Consider the following 20171-nt stretch of genomic DNA (forward strand, 5'->3'; position numbering starts at 1 on the left):
TAATTTTATTTAATGTAGACATAAAAGATTACATCATAACAAACAATCTACCATTATCAGGTAAAAATCTTAGCTGTTTAAAATTTTACCTGATCATGGTGGATTGTATGTTATGATGTAATCTTTTCTGTCTACATTAAATGAAATTCTGCTGAAACAGCTCTTGTAAATTTTAAACACCAATTTTGTTTGCACCACATCAAGGTAAGTCACATTGATGGCTACAAACTGGATTGGTACATGCCTATCTATGTGTTTGTACCTAGCCATTTTCTGGTGTCTTACATGGTGTGCCTTGATTCTTAAGGAATCCTTTTAACTAATTCACACACACACACACGTTTGGTCTCATACACTGAAAATAAGGAACCTGCAAAAAATCTTGAATTATTTAAGATTATTATATTGTCTGAGACACTCTTTGACATAAAAACTTCAAGTGTTATTATTTTGTCTTTATTGTGAGAGATTCTTAATTGTTAAAATATGAGTCATTCATTATGATTTGGCTGCCACAGTGAAAAGGTTGAGATGTTATATACAGACACACTCTTGCTGGCTGACATTAAGAACAACAAAGGGACTGGTTAGTGAGGAATTGTGCTTTGGAGGATAAAATAGGCTGAGATTCTAAAAATAATGATACATAATGACTAAGAAAAATGCGAGAGACAAGTTAATCTGAGGATCCAATAATAGATGTGACAGAGAAACAGAGGGGGTGTAAATTACTAAAAGCATTGTAAAGTGTGGAGGGTGGTTGAGGCATTCTCTGAAAGTTTAACTGAAGATATCCAGGCCTAACTCAGGAATATTTTAGTTCAGGCATGGCTGCGTGGTTAAAAAGGTTGCTTTGCAACCACGTAGTTTAGAGGGTTCAGTCCTACTGTGAGACACACTGAGCATCTTCTACTGCAGCCCTGGGCCAAATGCCATATGAGTGAATTGAGAAGATGGAAACTGTGAGGAAGTCCATTGTATATATATATATATATATATATATATATATATATATATATATATATATATATACATATATATATATACATATATATATATATATACATAATATATATATACATAATATATAGGATTTTCGAGAGAGATCGTTGCCAGTGCCCCTGGACTGGCTCTTGTGCGGGTGGCACATAAAATACACCATTTTGAGCTTGGCTGTTGCCAGTACCGCCTGACTGGCCTTCGTGTGGGTGACACGTAAAAGCACCCACTACACTCTCTGAGTGGTTGGCGTTAGGAAGGGCATCCAGCCGTAGAAACTCTGCCAAATCAGATTGGAGCCTGGTGTAGCCATCTGGTTTCACCAGTCCTCGGTCAAATCGTCCAACCCATGCTAGCATGGAAAGCGGACGTTAAACGACGATGATGATGATGATCACGTGAAAAGACATTCAAGCGAAGTCGTTGCCAGTGCCGCTGGACTGGCTCCTGTGCAGGTGGCACGTAAAATACACCATTTTGAGTATGGCCGTTGCCAGTACCACCTTACTGGCCTTCATGCCGGTGGCATGTAAAAGGCACCCATTACACTCTCGGAGTGGTTAGCGTTAGGAAGGGCATCCAGCTGTAGAAACTCTGCCAGATCAGATTGGAGCCTGGTGCAGCCTTCTGGTTTGCCAGTCCTCAGTCAAATTGTCCAACCCATGCTAGCATGGAAAGCGGACGTTAAACGATGATGATGACGATGATGAATGTACATGTGTATATGTGATTGTGTTTTTGTTTGTCTCACACACATGCACACTGCTTGACAACTGGTGTAAGTTTGTTTATGTCGCCATAACTTAGTGGTTTGACAAAAGGTACCAATAGAATAATATCAAACTTAGTAAAATAAGTGATGGGGTCAGTCTTCCAGCATGGGCACAGTCCAATGGCTGAAACAGGTGATCCAGTCATGCAAAGCTGTTAGAGCTGAAGAAAAAGGACAGATTACTGGAGGGAGGGGGTGCTTCCCTTGAATGTGGAAACTTTACAGAATATAGAAACAACAACAGCTATCTGTTCCCAAAATATCAGCAAAGTTGGCCAGTGGAACCCCTTCTCTCTCTCTCTCTCTCTCTCTCTCTTTCTTTCTTTCTCTCTCTTAACCCAGCAAATAACTGAAGCTACACAACATTCAGGAGACTGTAGACACATTGCCAAGCACAAGTACTACACAAACACACACACACAGAGCCAGAGATAACATATACACCTACAATCCACACAGCTATCTGCAAATAATAATATTAATAATAATAATAATAATAATAATAATAATAATAATAATAATAATAATAATAATAATAGTAGTAGTAGTAGTAGTAGTAGTAGTAGTAGTGATGATGATGATGATGATAATATAGCCCTATTATTGTTACAATACATACACACTACCTAAAATGCAAGAAAAAAAAAATGGCTAAGATGCTGATGCTGGAAACGACAATGGTGACGGAGTTGGTATCAGAAGTGCCTGCAGTGGTGGTGGTGGTGTTGGTGTTGGTGACAGCTGTGGTGGTGGTGGTGGTGGTGGTGGTGGTGGTAGTGGTGGTGGCTGTGGTAGCTGTCGTCTAAGTCTGGTGTGTTGAGCAAGATGGTAGCAACTGTCCCTGATTACACTGTGTATGCACTGCATAATGCAAAGCTAATGCAATGCAACTAACAATGCAAAACAGACACAGTCAAAAGCAGCCACATTCGACATTAGGAGACACGGATTGAAGCTGGTGACGTCAGGAAACAGCTTTCCCAGCAGGACGCAGGACGGTAGACAGATACAGGGTGCAGGGAAACAACAATAAACAATACAGCACATCTGATGGGGTTGCAACTGCAGCTGCACATACTTTGAATACAATGACTCTTGTGATAGCTGTTTCTGCTCTGGCAGTGAAAGGCTTTCATGACATAGACATCTACACACATGCACATATTGCATACAAACATGTGCACACACACACACACACACACACACACACACACACACACACACACACACACACACAAACAATAGTTTATTTTTTTTTAACTTTGGGCTATTTCATTTTACAGTATTTTTTCTTTCAAAATTTAAATACCTTGGGAAAGAAATGTTTGTTTGTTGAGACAGTTTACACCTCTCACATGCAATGTTTTCTTCATAGATCGTCATTTAAAAAGGGAAAAAAAAATACTTGTTCTTTCTCTCAAAGAAACCTAACTACCGTTGAAGTAAGGCTTAAAAAGGAATTAACAAACGTTATTAACCGGAATATAATACCAGAGTTGAAGAAAGGCCCAGGAGGGGAATTAACAAATGTTATTCACAGGAATGTGACACAAGTGAATTCAAAGACCCAGTCTTTGCTGATACAATAATGATGATGAAAATAATAATGGTTTCAAATTTTAGTACAAGGCCGGCCATTTTTGAACGAGAGGGTTTGTCAGCTACATCAATCCCAGTACTTCGCTGGTACTTTATTTTATCACTCCCGAAAGACTGAAAGGCCAAGTTGACCTTGGTGGTATACAAAGACATAGAGGGAGGAATTATAGTTGATTTTAACTGACTGCAGGACTCTACTTTTCGTATAAATTTAGTATAAAACAAACTGTTTAGGAATCGCTTCTTAAGAATGAAAATGATACATGCTTGCATCTAAATATGATTTATTTCAGTGATTCATATAAATTTGCTTATATAGCATATTAAGGATGTGTTGTAATGGCATCCAATGCTATTTGCAAGCAGTTGCTAAGTTTTTACTTATTTCTTTTATTTATAATTTCATCAATCCAAAGTGATTGGAATTAATGTTACTAAACATTTCAATCTATTTTTATCTGTTATTTTTAAAACTCACTAATTTATACAGTTTTTATTCATATTCTCTAACTTTTACTTTATCATATACCAAAAATATTTTGTTATTGATATATCTAATGATACACATAAAAGAATTGTAACGACCTTTTAAAAAATCAGTTTAAACATAACATCGATAATAAAGAAACATAACCTTCTTGTGTAGTAAGCTACCTGCAGCTGTTATTGGCATGTAAAATATATGTATATTTGTATGGTGCAGTAAACATAAGTGACATATTATAGTGTGAGTTGAATTAAATAAAAGTAAAAACTACAGCTTACTTTAATAACATCACTATGATCAGAACTCTTTTCAAATTTAAGACTTTCGCGGAGTAAACGGCCAGCATGATCACACTGACGTAGTATACTGGAGTCTGAAATATTCTGAGTACTGGACAGGAATCGGCGCCGAGCTTTATAGGCAAAGAAGACAGCTTTGGGCAGTGGATCACTGTTAAAATGATGTGAGATAGAATAAAACAATCAAGGATAAAAACTGATGAAGCGATTAAAGTAAAAACAGATTATCAGGATTTTAGATTAAAATACATTAAAAATTTCATAAAGAACTGTAAAAAGAAGGAAAAATTAAACATGTATCAAAATTTTGATTAAAATCTTTAGAATATGTTTAAAATACAAAAATTGCTTATTCCGTTTCTCCAAATTATCTTTTAATATTTTCTAAAACACAACAACATTTTGAAATAAAGGATTCATCAACATTTATCAACCCTGTTTTTTTTTTGTTTTTTTTTTAATCAATCTAATAAAGTTACAAGAAAAACAAAAGTACTATAACAAAGTAAATGTAATTACAATGTGAGGAAAGAAAAACATACTATATTTGAGAACATAAAAGATGCACACCAATTTCAGCAGTATATATTCAGGGAAAAAAAAGTTTCAGTATATTAAAGCTTATGGGAGACCCAACTTTGCATATAGGACCCAGAGTGATTTTCTGACAAATTTTGGGGGAAAAAAAAATGAGCCTAAAAAAAAATCCTACATCAAATACAGTAATCAATTTCTGGCAATGGTACTTGTCACAAAAAGAGGACAAAGATGAGAAAAGGGTAAATAATGTTAGGGAGGGGTGGGGGGAGATATTGAAGTCAGTGGAACAACATTTTTTTGTTAAGCAACTACAACTGTCCAAAATGCGGAATTCTCCTCTTCTTTCCTTATTGTATAATTATATTAACGTTGTACTTTTGTTCATTGGTCTTGTTTTTTTTTTTCTTTTTTTTTTTGCTTTGTCTTTTTTCAAGATTCTAGGTGAATATTCCACTACCAAACAAACACAGACTATTAGGATTACTGCTGGATTTTTATTGTTATATTTCACTCAACTATTTTATGTCCATATTTCTATACAAAGACGACTCGACAAGTCTGCAACTGTTACGTTTCCATTAGTCTTCTTCTCGCATCATTTTGTCTATGATGAACAACCTTCACGCTTGGTATTACCAACATGCGCCAACTGAACACATTTTATCACTAGTTTACCAACCTGTACACTTACTAATGATATTTTTAGACAGCAGGAATAATCCAATATCAAGTGATGAAAACTTAGTATTCGATATTAAGGTGTTTGTCAAATATTAGGTCAGTCAGTTCAGAAGAATCTTCTAATGCACATAACGGTATCCCAAGTCAAAAAGGGATTCTCTGTGCAGTCAACCTGCAAGAGATAGCAGCTGAATCTTCCTCAAGTCACACCTTGTTTTATATGAAGTATACAATAAGTAATTTAGTACTGAAGTGCTCCTGTCCAGAATGCATTTGATCATTGCACTGGTGTGCTTGTTTACAGGTTACCTAGGGCCAAACAACAGTTCTGTTATTATCCAGCTGTTACAGATATGACCGTTGGTGACCTAATCTCGCAGTGTAGAAAAATAGACATCATTAAGGAAGTAATTTGCAGTCCTTTGGAGTTTCCAAGTGACCAACCATACAAAAATGCTGATAATGACAGCTGATGAGAGACAGCAGTTATGGGAAAATGGTGTTGAACTACTGACTACAAAGTCACAGGTTCAAACATTACTGCAAAATACATTGTATCAGTGATCCAGACTGAAACTGGCTACCACATTATTTGAACAGTTAACAACAAAAAGAAAACAAAATGTGAACATCCATGTTGGGAAGAAAAGAGTCGGAAAATAAATTACATAAATTTTAATACAGCACAACTACTTCATGTACTTACAAGTTTGAGACTAACATATATTTGAAGAGGAAACACAACATGCACAAACACACACACACACACACACACACACACACACACTCACACACTGCTGTTGCTATTGTTGTTATTGTCATCATCATCATCAACAGCATGATCATTTACTACAACAGATATATACAGAAATGCTCTAAAAACATCATTCATAGGCGTAAGAGTGGCTGTGTGGTAAGTAGCTTGCTTACGAACCACATGGTTCTGGGTTTAGTCCCATTGCGTGGCACCCTGGGCAAGTGTCTTCTACTATAGCCTCGGGCCGACCAAAGCCTTGTGAGTGGATTTGGTAGACGGAAACTGAAAGAAGCCCGTCGTATATATGTATGTATGTGTGTGTGTGTGTGTGTGTATGCTTGTGCATCTGTGTTTGTCGCCCCAACATCACTTGACAACCGATGCTGGTGTGTTTACGTCCCTGTAACTTAGCGGTTCGGCAAAAGAGACCGATAGAATAAGTACTAGGCTTACAAAGAATAAGTCCCGGGGTCGATTTGCTCGACTAAAGGCGGTGCTCCAGCATGGCCACAGTCAAATGACTGAAACAAGTAAAAGAGTGAAAGAGTAAACAAAAGAGTAAGAGAGTTAATTCATACCTTGCACCAATAAACTTCTTGGGGAAAACATCAAGAAGATGAAAGTTGCGTTCTGCATTTCCATAATCACCAGTGAACCAGTAAGTAGCCACATTGACAATAGCTGACCACCACCGAGCAATTTCATCAACATCCAACACAGAAGGAACCACTGACAAGAAAGCAAAAGATGTTTTATTTAACCCTATGGCATTCAGATTACTCTGTCAAATGCAATGCTTATTTATTCACATTGTTTCGAATCAATCCTACATTATCTTACAGCTTCAAGATTTTGATGATGTGATTGTTTATCTTTTAGAATGACGTTGCAGGGTAAGTGTGAAAGGCTGGATCTGGTTGGTTTGAATATAAAAACAAAATGGTAGGACATCTGGCCTCACTCTATATAACTTGGTGATGACAGTAAGTCAAAAAGACTATATCATATATAAGACATTGATTAATGATGACATTTGTGCTGACAGGCTCTTTTATAATTAGGACCTTTGGGTGGATTAATAATGATAATTGTTTCTGGACCACTTCACTATACACCTAACTTACTCTAGGAGGTTAGTTATATAATGATGTTGAAATATGTAACAGGGACAAAAACAGGTGTCTTGCCGTAGGAGAGAGACATGGTTGTGCCAGTTAGATAAGAGATACCAAAAAAAAAAAAAAAATACAAAAGGTTCCTTTGATTTTTTTTTTTTTCAATAAGTCAAATAGATTCTATTTCAACACAACGATGTAATCTTCACAAATGTTGAATATCAACCTTAAAACACATTTACTATAGAGGAGAAAAAAACAGTGAGTTACATCAGCAAGAAGCACTTTCCATTTGTTCAAAGAAGTAAGCAAAAACTCATTTTACTACTACTACATCATTATTATCATCATCATTGTCATCATCATCATCATCATCATTTAACATTTCTTTTTCCATGCTGGCATGGACTGAATGGTTTGGCAGGAGTTGGCAAGCAGGAGAGCTGCACCAGGCTCAAATTGTCTGTTTTGGCATCGTTTCTACAGCTGGATGCCCTCCCTAATGCCAACTACTTTACAGAATATACTTGGTACATTTTACATGGTACCAGAAAGGGTGCTTTTTCACATGACATCAGCATAGGTGCTTTTTACATGGCACCAGCAGCAAAACTTCAATAATGTTCTAGAAACCAGCACTAAGTCTTCCACTCACTGAAACATAAAGAAAACATTCCCCTACCTTGGTTTGGCAGTTTCACAGACTCTTGAATGAGTATTGTTGATTCTTTTGACTGTAAACAGGAACAATCTGCCAATAACTGTGTGTACTGTGTCACCTCACTGATAAAACTAGTTCTGAAAATACAACCAAAACAATAGCTACAACTTTGGAGTTTCTTAACAGCAATATTTCATATAAAAACATGCGGAGTGGAGAGAACTAAATGTTTTACTTTTAAATATCTTATAACTTTCAAACATTGTATAGTCAGAATAATTCAACATTTTTCTTCATTTTCCAAAGCAAACCGGTTAGAATGCTACCTATCATAGGTCTACTCAACCAGAGCTGATCTGGGGATAAACAAAATCAACAAAAAGGCAAGACAAGTAGGGTCTTCAAAAACACCAGAAGATATCTTATAACAAAAATAATTTAAATGAAGGTCAAATTTTAAGCAAAACTGTTTTAATCAAACTATCTTGTCACTCTTACGCAGTGGTTCTCAACCATTTTTTTTTCACCTAGGGACCCCTTTGATGAAATATTTTATTCTCGTGGACACCCATAGCGATTCAATGTTTAAAACTAGTTTTATACATACTCCTTTCAAAATTCCTATTTTGTTTTTCACACATTAACTTGTGTAAGTTGAGCTATGTAAAATGTTAGAGAGAGAAATCTAGTCGTTTCATGCAATAAAGACATCTAAATCAAAGTATTTCATGGACCCTTAGAATACTACTTGTGGGTCCTCGATTTACTATTTTGTTAGCATGCCCAATTGAGAAACACTGTTCTAATTAGTACCAACATCTGGATGCCGTCGTCGTTTAACATCCGCTTTCCATGCTAGCATGGGTTGGACGATTTGACTGAGGACTGGTGAAACTGGATGGCAACACCAGGCTCCAATCTGATTTGGCAGAGTTTCTACAGCTGGAAGCCCTTCCTAATGCCAACCACTCTGAGAGTGTAGTGGGTGCTTTTACGTGCCACCGGCACGAAGGCCAGTCAGGCGGTACTGGCAACGGCCACACTCAAAATGGTGTATTTTACGTGCCACCTGCACGGGAGCCAGTTCGGCGGCACTGGTAAGTGTTGTAACATTTACGTAGACATTTCTCTTTATTATCCCTCAATAATAGACTGATACTCCTTTCAGAAGAGTATTTCTAATGAAATACACAGTCCGTGAATTTCAAAACATATTTTTATTAAAAATCAAGAATTGGGAAGAATTTGGTTAAATAAATACCCTTTTCATTAAGCTGATATTTGGAATATAACTTAAGAAAAGGTTCAGTGATAAAATTACAATGGTAAATGCGTTAATCAAATTCATGAACATAGCTGCTTCACCACCTGATGAGACATCAACTTCTGCATGCAAGTGCTAACTCTAAATGCATCATAGAAGCAAGAGTTGATTTAGGTAGGTTGGTATCAAAAGCGCTAAAGATCCTAATTAGTCAATGAAGGTAGGATCCTAAATCTAGGAAAAACGATCTGCATTGATTCATAAAACAAGGTGAATATTTACAAAGAGACATATTTAAAAAGCTTCAAAAACTGACGCAGTACCTTTCCCACTTCTGAGACGGATTGTTCAAGATAGCAAGTGACTTTGCTAACAGATGTTCACGAAAGTGTCTAGTGACGATAGCCAGAGGATCGACTGAAAATAGACGAATTGTTAAAAAAGAATTTAAAATAAAATATCATAACGTTTTACAACATGTGGTCCCTTTTCTGGCTAAATAAACCATATAAAGGGTTATCAACCTCCAAATACAATGGGGAGCAGTGCATAGTATATTTAGTCAGTGACTCAGCAGTTTTGAAGATGTTTTGGAATGGTTACCCTTTATAAATCTATCCATACAAACAGTAGATTTATAAAGGGAGGTAAAAAGCAACAGAAAAAAATTTCTGATTTGTAATTCACAAGTATAAAGCACTATAACTTGAGGGTAATGCACCACAAACTATTCTGCACCTCAAGGTGAGACTGAATCTGAATTACTGACAGCAGGCTCTACTCTTATTCAACAGCTGATTGATTAAGCAGCAACAAGCACAATCATTAGGAAAAACACTAATTTCAGTCATTTTCAAATGGTCAAATTTGTAATTGCCATTCTACCTATTTTTAATACTCTTGATGTCAAAATGGAAAAATCAATGCAAAATATAAACAAGAGGTAAAAATCAAACAAAATACAAAGTTAACAGAAAAATTAGACAACTGAAATTCATCTTTACTGTTTTAATGTTCACTTTTCTATGCTTGCAAGGGTCAAACAGTTTTATTAAGGTGAATTTTCTATGGCCAGATGCTCTTCCAATTGCCAACCCTCACCTGTTTCCAAGCAAAGTAATATTTCCCTATAACCAGACCATGTTTCTGCAGAATATTGGAAGTGAATGATACTGCTTATATAACAGTAACACTCGTTTACAACTGACACTCAACGTCAAGACCAGGAGAAGCAAACATACATGCACTCTTACACACACACATGCATATATACATGCATACATCATCATCATTGTCGTTGTTTAACATCTACTTTCCATGCTGGCATGGGTTGGATGGTCTGACTGAAGACTGGCAAGCCAGTAGGCTGTGCCAGGCTCCAGTCTGGTCTGGCAATGTTTCTACGACTGGATACTCTTCCTAATGCCAACCACTCCGCGAGTGTAGTGGGTGCTTTTTACGTGCCACCAACATGAGGTTTAGTCAGGCAGCACTGGCAATGACCACGGTTGAATGGTTATTCTTATGTGTCACTGGCATGGGAGCCAGTCAGGCGGCACTGGCAATGACCACACTTGAATGGTGCTTTTTACGTGTCACTGGCACAGGAGCCAGTCAGGCGGCACTGGCAATGACCACACTCGAATGGTGCTTTTTACGTGTCACTGGCACAGGAGCCAATCAGGCGCCACTGGCAACAAATGCATACGTCATACTCTTTTATTCTTTTATTTGATTCAGTCATTAGACTGTGGCCATGCTGGGGCACCACCTCAAAGAATTTTAGCCAAATAAACCAACCACAAAGCTTAATTTTTTTTCTTTTTTAGTGTTGCTGTGTTTATGTCCCCATAACGTGCTAGTGGCACATAATAAGCACCATTCAAGCAAGAGTCGATGCCACATAAAAAGGACCATAGGAACATGGTCGATGCCAGTCCCCTTGCTTCCCAACTGGATGCCGTGCCGGTGGCACGTAAAAGGCACCCACTATAATTCCAGGGTGGTTGGCATTAGGAAGGGCATCCAGCTGTAGAAACCTTGCCAGATCAGATTGGGGCCTAGCACAGCCTACTGGCTTGCCAGTCCCCAGTCAAACTGTCCAACCTGTGCCAGCATGGAAAACGGACGTTAGATGATGATGATGAACTTAGCAGTTCAGGAAAAGAGTCCAGTAGAACAAGTACCAGGCTTTAAAATAATATTTATTATTTAAAATAATAAGAGTCAATTCATTGACTAAAATATTCTTCAAGGCAGTGCCCCAGCATGGCCACAGTCTAATAAGTGAAACATGTAAAAGATAAAAAATATCTCCCAAAAAAAAGAAAATCGTATTTTAAAAATTTCCGTCAGAAATAGATTGAATAATTAAAAACATTTTTTCAAATTTTCATCTTACCATGATTGCCAATACTGGAGAAAGAACTTTCTTCAAAGCTTATATCCCAGAAACTGTCAACAAAGAATCGGTAACCATCTTTATGGCATAACCACTGGATATAAGCAGGAACTTTCCCTTCACAGCGAGAACAAGCGTGGCTCACTTTATGGAGGAAGTAACGCTGAAAAAGAGGAGATAAATCAAAATAGAAGTTGAAAGGATTCTAGCTTTAATTTCACTCTTGAGAAATTCCTGGAAAATAAGAATTATTAACTGTAAAGGATAAAACACATCCTATTATACACCATCTTGAGACACTGAAGAGCAACAACAAAAATGGGACTCAAACCTGCACACACACACACACACACACACACACACACACACACACATAATGGGTGTATGTGTATGTGTGCACATATATTGAAAAATTATTTTGGATGAAACAGCTTAATGGTTAACTAATACTTAGGAATCCATGTATATCCAATCAAGTAGTAAATATAATTTGTCCTCTGATTTTTTTTTTTTTTTTTTTTGGTATTATATAGATTTGTATGATTTACAGAATGTATAACCACAAGCAAAATAAAACAGATTTCGTTTATCTTTTTATTGCTACATCCTCCTGTTGTATTTTGCTTGTGTGTGTGTGTGTGTGTGTGTGTGTGTGTGTGTGTGTGTGTGTGTAATTATGTATGTAATGGATGGATGGATGGATGGATTTATTTTCTACAAGAAATCATTCCTGAATCACTGAAAGGGACAAAAGTGCTAAATAAAATAGTTTTTGTTTTTTTCCCTGATTTCCTTCTTTTTCTTAATATACGTATACATATATATGTGTGTACACATGCATGTGTGTGTATGTGAATGTGTGCGCGCGTGCACACGTGTGTGTATGTAAATGTAAGATCCAAGGATCAAGGTGTAGGAAGAAAGTTAGCATCAAGCAATCCATAGTGAATATAAAAAAACAACTTTCAGGAACAGTGGTTTACTGAGGCTGAAGGTTGTGGAATTTTTTTTATTGAATAAAAATAAGAAATGAAACATACATAACCCAGATCTTATCTACTCCATTCCTTAACTCTCTCTCTCTCTCTCTTTCTGTGTGTGTGTGTGTGTGTGTGTGTGTGTGTGTGTGTGCATGCGTGCGTGTGTGTGTGTGTCACTCTTCAGGTGATCACATTAGTTATAATACAGAGAAGATGCTATTTCATCTCAAATTAGCTACAATATATTGATTCTGTGATATTTTATTTTAACAAGGTAAATCATAAGTGACATAATTCTAGCATGATAGGTTAATAATACCCAACATTTATATGTAGACTCGGGATTTTATCCATCATAACCATTAGAATTAGATCAGTTGAGATCGATAGTTCTCAATTGGAGTCTAGACGACCCTTGGAGATCCATATGACCCTAAGGGGTCCACATAAGATTTTGCTGCTAAAATTTATGTGCAATAAACTGGTTATAGGTTATATTTCTACAAGATACAAAATATTTTAACAATTTTTTTATACAATTCCCAATAATATTTACTTATAAGAATATAATAATATGATTTTTTAAATATTGATTATTTATGAGGGTCCACTGAGCAAAACAGGAATCAAAGGGATTCATAAGTAAAAAAAGGGCCGAGGATCACTGGTTTAGCCTTTAATGGTTCAAGGAGTTTGTAAAGTTGGCAAAAGTGATATTAGAACCTAGAATTGAATGTCATATCATCATTTAACAACAACAATGAAAACAGTATTATGTTCTAATAGCTATTAAGTAAATAAAATAAAATATATATATATAAACAAATATAATTGCAGAAACTGACCAAAGATAAACAATTACAGGACAACTGATAAGAACGAACAGGGAAGTAGTTTTATGATAGAAAGATTATCTTGGATTAGTGATTTTAAATCTAACATTCTCTACATACATTTGTTTATCTATCATTCATGTTCTTTGTACTTTAAAATACTCAGACATTATTACAGAACATAGCTGTTTTCAATGAACAGATTAATAATTGAGGAGATTAAGCTCGCTTAAGAACACTGGGGGTAATCCACTTAGTGGTTGGCGTAAATCTTCAAGATCAGTAAAAGCAACTCACACAGAGAGATTTCAAGTTAAAAGGGGCACTCTGGTGGATCGTTATGGCAGCTGTAGCATAGATCTCAGCGAGAGTAGAAGTCGGAAGCATTTCTCCGGCAGCTTCAGCAAGGTTGACAGCACACAGAGCCAAGTTAATCCCATAGGCTGAGCTACCACTTGTGTGACCTAGGTAAAAGAAAGAGATAAAGATTACATGAGAAAGGGATAGAAAGGGAGAATGTTAGAAATAAAAGCTAAAATTTTTGCAGACTGCATGGGGAGATAATCTATGAAAAAAAGTAAGAGAAATGTGTTTTTTCAAAGTAATTAATTTTTAATGCTGACATTAAACAATAAATGCAATGTGTTATGTTATCATTGAATGATCTTAAACAGAGATTCAATTTCAATCTTTAATACATACATAGCACTGTGAAAACAACAACATGAAATATTAGTATTCCTGGCTAACATCACATGTTGCCATTATGTTTAAAGATAACACCTGCATACCAATATCAACAAACTTTATGTCATTTAGGCTATATTCCCATAAAGCTGTAGCAAAGTACAACTTGAAAATGCAAATATATAAGGTTATATGAACCTACATTGGATGGCACCTCAGCCCAAATCATAAATCTTGAACACTTGCCACAGCAAAATCAATCTTAAACTAAAACTTTCTCAGCTCATGACAAGAACTTGGTCAACATACATCTTTCATTAAGTTCATTATATCCTCTATGATATACTCTCCAATATTCCCCATTCCACATGGTCAAGAGGGCCTTTTCCTGTTCTTTTTCTGTCTCATGAGTTACTTGGCAACCTCACTAGTGCTGGTGCCACAAAAAAGGTAACCCAGTACACACTGCATTAAGTAGTAGGTGACGAGCAGGCAGAAACGTTAGCATGCCAGGTAAAATTACTACATATATATATATATATATATATATATATATATATATATATATATATATATATATATATATATTTGAAAGGGAAACAACTGACTTGATAATTTTTCACAATAAACACTGAAATCGAAATCGAGTTAAATTTGACGTCTGGCACCTATGCCAACGTCGTCTCCCTCATTGGACACGAAACTCAGCTTGCAAAGACTTATTGGGGGCAGGCGAAAGCGAAATTGTGATGGCACCTGTGCCCAGCGTCGCCTTTCTGGCACTTGTGCCCGCGGCATGTGTAAGGACTGCTCCCTTCCTTTTTAAGTGTGTCTGTTTATATATATATATATATATATCGCCTTCTAGCACTTGTGCTGGTAGCACGTTAGAAAATCATTCAAGCGAGGTCATTGCCAGTGCCCCTGGACTGGCTCTTGTGCGGGTGGCACATAAAATACACCATTTTGAGCATGGCTGTTGCCAGTACCGCCTGACTGGCCTTCATGCGGGTGACACGTAAAAGCACCCACTACACTCTCGGAGTGGTTAGCGTTAGGAAGGGCATCCAGCTGTAGAAACTCTGCCAAATCAGATTGGAGCCTAGTGTAGCCATCTGGTTCACCAGTCCTCAGTCAAATCGTCCAACCCATGTTAGCATGGAAAGCGGACGTTAAACGACGATGATGATGATGATAATGAAACACTATGAAAGAAATTGTAATACTGACCAGTCAGATGGAGTTGGTGAAGTTTGTGATAAGCCAAAGCAGCATTTACAGCAGACTGTTTCACTTCCGATGCTTCAAATTCTTTTGACCACAGACCACCAGCTCTGTTACTTAGCCATCTTCCCAGGTAAATGTAATGTAAAAACTGACGTAAGGAATGCCAAGCCAGACTGGCAACCAGGTCAATCTTCGAAGTTGGAAGGGGTCGACCAAGAGCAAGAAGGCCAAGATGCAACTGTTGAGCAGAAGCTGCATAGTTTCCCTGGTAACAGAAGAACAAAACAAAAATGGATAGTGAATAAAAAAAATAATTGAAGAAATATTACTTTTAAGTAAGAATGGCTGAATAATATATATATATATATATATATTTTACTGGCTATGTGGTAAGTAGCTAGGCGCAGGAGTGTCTGTGTGGTAAGTAGCTTGCTTACCAACCACATGGTTCCGGGTTCAGTCCCACTGCGTGGCACCTTGGGCAAGTGTCTTCTACTATAGCCTCATGCCGACCAAAGCCTTGGGAGTGGATTTGGTAGACGGAAACTGAAAGAAGCCCGTCATATATATGTGTGTGTGTGTGTGTGTGTGCCCCCCACCAACATCGCTTGGCAACTGATGCTGGTGTGTTTACATCTCCGTAACTTAGCGGTTCGGCAAAAGAGACTGATAGAATAAGTACTAGGCTTGCAAAGAATAAGTCCTGGGGTCGATTTGCTCGACTAAAGGCGATGCTCCAGCATGGCCACAGTCAAATGACTGAAACAAGTAAAAGAGTAAAAAGAGATATATATGTTTATCTAGCAGAGATAAACATGAAGTATTCTTGGTTATTACAGCAATAGGGATCAGATGGCTGCACCAATTACAACACTGGCATCATTATATCATCGTTACCTAGAATATTAAAATGGTATCTAACTGGGGTTTTTTTTCAATAAACCAAGGTATAAAAGGCTGTGTTTCAAACACAAACACTGCACTGGTGTTTGAACTTATGATTCTGTAACGAGTAGAGTCACTGCTTGAAACTGTTGTTAATCCTCTTCAAATTATCATCATCAAAAATGGTTTTGCATCCTATTTTCCACACAGTTATAACTTAAACAAGTCTCTCAGCTCTTCTTTCAACTGTTTTACTTCAGACACTTCATTTGTACACCCAAATTTAAAATAGGTACACTAAATTATTTTGCACTCAGAGAATAAACTACTTGTATCAGTAGTTGGTTGTTGGGACACTGCATCCTGCAAACTTCCATGCTTCCTGAAATTCACCAACAGTACACCTGATGCACTCACCCCCACCACCACATTTTTTTTAAAGAACTCATTCACCGTTCCCTTCCTGTGCATTATTCTATGTACTCTTTGTGCACTTTCGGTTACTTTCTGATAAGTTGTAATGCATCTGAGCACTGCATACAATAATTTCATTATTATTATATCATTGGAGCGCTAAGAGCACCATCCGAGTGTGATCATTGCCAGAGCAGTTGTCTGGCTTTCATGCCAGTGGCACATAAATAGCACCATTTGAGCATGATCATTACCAGTGTTGCCTTACTGGCACATGAAAAAACATCCGAGTGAGGTCGTTGCCAGTGCCGCTGGACTGGCTCCTGTGCAGGTGGCACGTAAAATACACCATTTTGAGTGTGGCCGTTGCCAATACCTCCTGACTGGCCTTTGTGCCGGTGGCATGTAAAAACCACCCACTACACTCTCGGAGTGGTTGCCGTTAGGAAGGGCATCCAGCTGTAGAAACTCTGCCAAATCAGATTGGAGCCTGGTGTAGCCACCTGGTCCACCAGTCCTCAGTCAAATCGTCCAACCCATGCTAGCATGGAAGGCGAACGTTAAACGATGATGACGACGACGATGATGATGATGATGATGATGATGATGATGATGATGATGATGATGATGATTAAATACTTCAGTGTCATAATAGGTGACCAAAAGTATTGGCATCTGGAAGATCCATCCATTAAACACTGCCTCAAAAAGTATAACCCCACCATCCCAGCCTGGAGGGGCAGACATAAAACAATGGTAGCAGGAGCAATGATGACAGCTCCAGATCAACCTACCCTGTCCCTTGCTCTCCCACAAACAGACCCAATTAAAAATTTAAAATACTCACTTGGGTGATGTATTGATCAGATTGTTTCTTGTGTCTCCAATAAGCTACTGATGCTTGACTGTTCTTGGATTTGACAGGTTCACCATACACAAAAAGCATCAACAACATGATCAATATGAAAATACTGTTCAAGATTTGTGGCAGGAACGGCCAGTATGAGATCATTTCTTTCTCTGAAATTAAAACACAAACGTCAACTTACTTCCAGACTGTTCTACATCAAACTACTGCCATTTATTATTACGCATCAACCAAGAAATATAACGAGTGCAGATGAAAAATATAAATTCATTAATTCTTCCCAATTGCTCTTACCCAATAAAATACATGGTGGTAGCCATGTATCACCTCTATAGTAAGATACCCATACTTGTCCTTCTATTCTACTTTAGCCACTCAACAATTGGTATAAAGCCACCTCCTCCTCTCAAGTACTCCCTCACCATCACCACCACTATTTAATCAATGGGAGCCCCTTTCCTGTTCTTTTCCCATTTTGCAAGTTACTTGACAACCTCATTAGTGCTAGAGTCACAAAATTTTTTTTTTAAAGCACCCAGTACACACTGTAAAGTGATTGATATTATGGAGAACATCCAATTGCAGAAACCATGCCAAAGACAACATCAAAGCTCAATGCAGCCCAGCAGCTCACCAGAACCTGTCGAACGGTCCAACCCATGTCAGCATGGAAAACAGACATTAAATGATGGTGAATCGAAATCGTAATTGAACCATATTCGATAACTGGCACCTGTGCCAGTGGAGCACTAACAGCACCGTCCGAGTGTGATCACTGCCAGAGCAGCTGTCTGGCTTCCGTGCCAGTGGCACGTAAATAGCACCATTTGAGTGTGATCGTTACCAGCGTCGCCTTACTGGCACGTTAGAAAACATTCGAGCGAGGTCGTTGCCAGTGCTGCTGGATTGGCTGCTATGCAGGTGGCACGTAAAAAACACCATTTTGAGCGTGGCCGTTGCCAGTACCGCCTGACTGTTCTTCATGCCGGTGGCACGTAAAAGCACCCATACACTCTCGGAGTGGTTGGCATTAGGAAGGGCATCCAGCTGTAGAAATTCTACCAGATCAGATTGGAGCCTGGTGCAGCCATCTGGTTCACCAGTCCTCAGTCAAATCGTCCAACCCATGCTAGCATGGAAAGCAGACGTTAAACGATGATGATGATTTACACTAAAGAAACAACTGGCCTCAAATTTGCTGAATATGTACAGTCAATGAGAACAATCATAGTACTTGACTCGTACTTTATTTTATCGACTTCAGTGGGATTTGCACTGAGAGCATCAAGGACTGTAATTAAATATCACAAGGTATTCTACACTATTCTATTGATTCTGATGTTGTACAGCCCTTACATTTATAATAAAGCAGCACAGTAAAGCACTAAACTACAATATCCAATATACATCAAACATTTTATTACATGTAAGGGTAGCATCAACAAAAACATAATGACAATTGTGCCAGACTAAAACATATTTTTATTAATTACTGATTAACCAAAATTGAGCACTATTATCTTTGCGCTTTTTTTTTTTTTTCAATTAAGAGCACAAATCAAAATAAATAATAAAAAAATGTTTACAATTAATTTATTTAAAAACCAATTTAGACCATCTTGAATATTTACAATAAAAACCCCAAGTTCATTGGACAATGTCATATAGCAGTTTTCAAAGAAATAAAATACAGCAGAACTATATTTTAAGATTCCCACTATCACCACCAACTGAATGGTTACATTACTAAGATGCTCTCTTGTCATCCCAAGTACTCAAAATTCAGCAATATGTTAACTATATATTGCAAAATAGTGAAAAAGTTGTGTTTGAGTGTGAAACATAAAAATGTGTGTGTGTATGTACCATATTTGATAGCATATAAAAAGGTACTATTTTCACCCCGAAAAACTCTTTTAAAAAATCACTCCAGCTCCTATATGCAAAGTTGGGCCATCCATAAGCTTTTAGCACAAAGACTCTTTTTCCTGAAACTGCGTGCATCTAACATGCCCATGTGTCTTTTATGCCATTGCAGATAGTGTGTGTGTGTGTGTGTGTGTGTGCGCGTGTGTGTGTGTGTGCGTGCGTGTGCATGTACACACACACACACATACACATTTTGATGTAACTTATAATCTAAATACAGAAATGATGTAGTTTCATTTTTGATCAGAGTCAAACACATTGGATATCATAATGTTTAAAAAAAAGAAAGAAAGAAAGAAAAACAGTAATACTCACTTGTCGTGGACACAAGTAGGGAACGAGAACTGTGTTCAGAAGGCATCCCATAATAATCTGAATACATTTTAGTATTCAAGAAAAATCCAAACGGATTGAAAGCAAGGACGCCGAACATAAACATACAGAGTGCCAGACGAGATCGATCAAGCATACCAATGTTAAAGATGTGACCATCACTCCCTGATAAAGTGAAAGAAAAAAGGGAATTAGTTGAGAGATCCCTAGAGTTAGTGACACACATTTAAAAATTAAAAAAATTGTGAACTTTATTTCTGAAAGAAATCATTTATAACGTATTTCGATCTATAGCAGTAAATATTAAAACGCAATATATCTACCGACATCTCGTCACAATGTTAACTGCTGCACTGCACTCACCATCCTGCATCCTACAGCTTTCCCATTATCTAACACCACCTGCTATTGCTGCCTTCCTCACTGATGTACAACAGAAG

At 37.4% G+C, this 20171-nt stretch overlaps 1 protein-coding gene across 2 annotated transcripts in view; it reads right to left on the bottom strand.

Moving 5' to 3' along the window:
* LOC106873465 (sterol regulatory element-binding protein 1) overlaps positions 1 to 20171 on the bottom strand; it is a 94588-nt gene that overhangs the window by 15580 nt on the left and 58837 nt on the right. For both annotated transcript variants that reach the window (XM_089348813.1, XM_089348808.1), the window contains 9 exons: positions 19714 to 19896; positions 17449 to 17621; positions 15306 to 15567; positions 13686 to 13852; positions 11576 to 11738; positions 9498 to 9591; positions 7932 to 8047; positions 6713 to 6863; positions 4136 to 4307 (listed from right to left, as the gene is read on the bottom strand). In XM_089348813.1, the coding sequence (XP_089204939.1) occupies positions 4136 to 4307; positions 6713 to 6863; positions 7932 to 8047; positions 9498 to 9591; positions 11576 to 11738; positions 13686 to 13852; positions 15306 to 15567; positions 17449 to 17621; positions 19714 to 19896 (1481 nt within the window). The remainder of the gene's footprint in view (positions 1 to 4135; positions 4308 to 6712; positions 6864 to 7931; positions 8048 to 9497; positions 9592 to 11575; positions 11739 to 13685; positions 13853 to 15305; positions 15568 to 17448; positions 17622 to 19713; positions 19897 to 20171) is intronic.

The sequence above is a fragment of the Octopus bimaculoides genome, chromosome 1 (genome assembly GCF_046866305.1).
Source record: "Octopus bimaculoides isolate indiv1 chromosome 1, ASM4686630v1, whole genome shotgun sequence".
Taxonomy (NCBI): domain Eukaryota; kingdom Metazoa; phylum Mollusca; class Cephalopoda; order Octopoda; family Octopodidae; genus Octopus; species Octopus bimaculoides.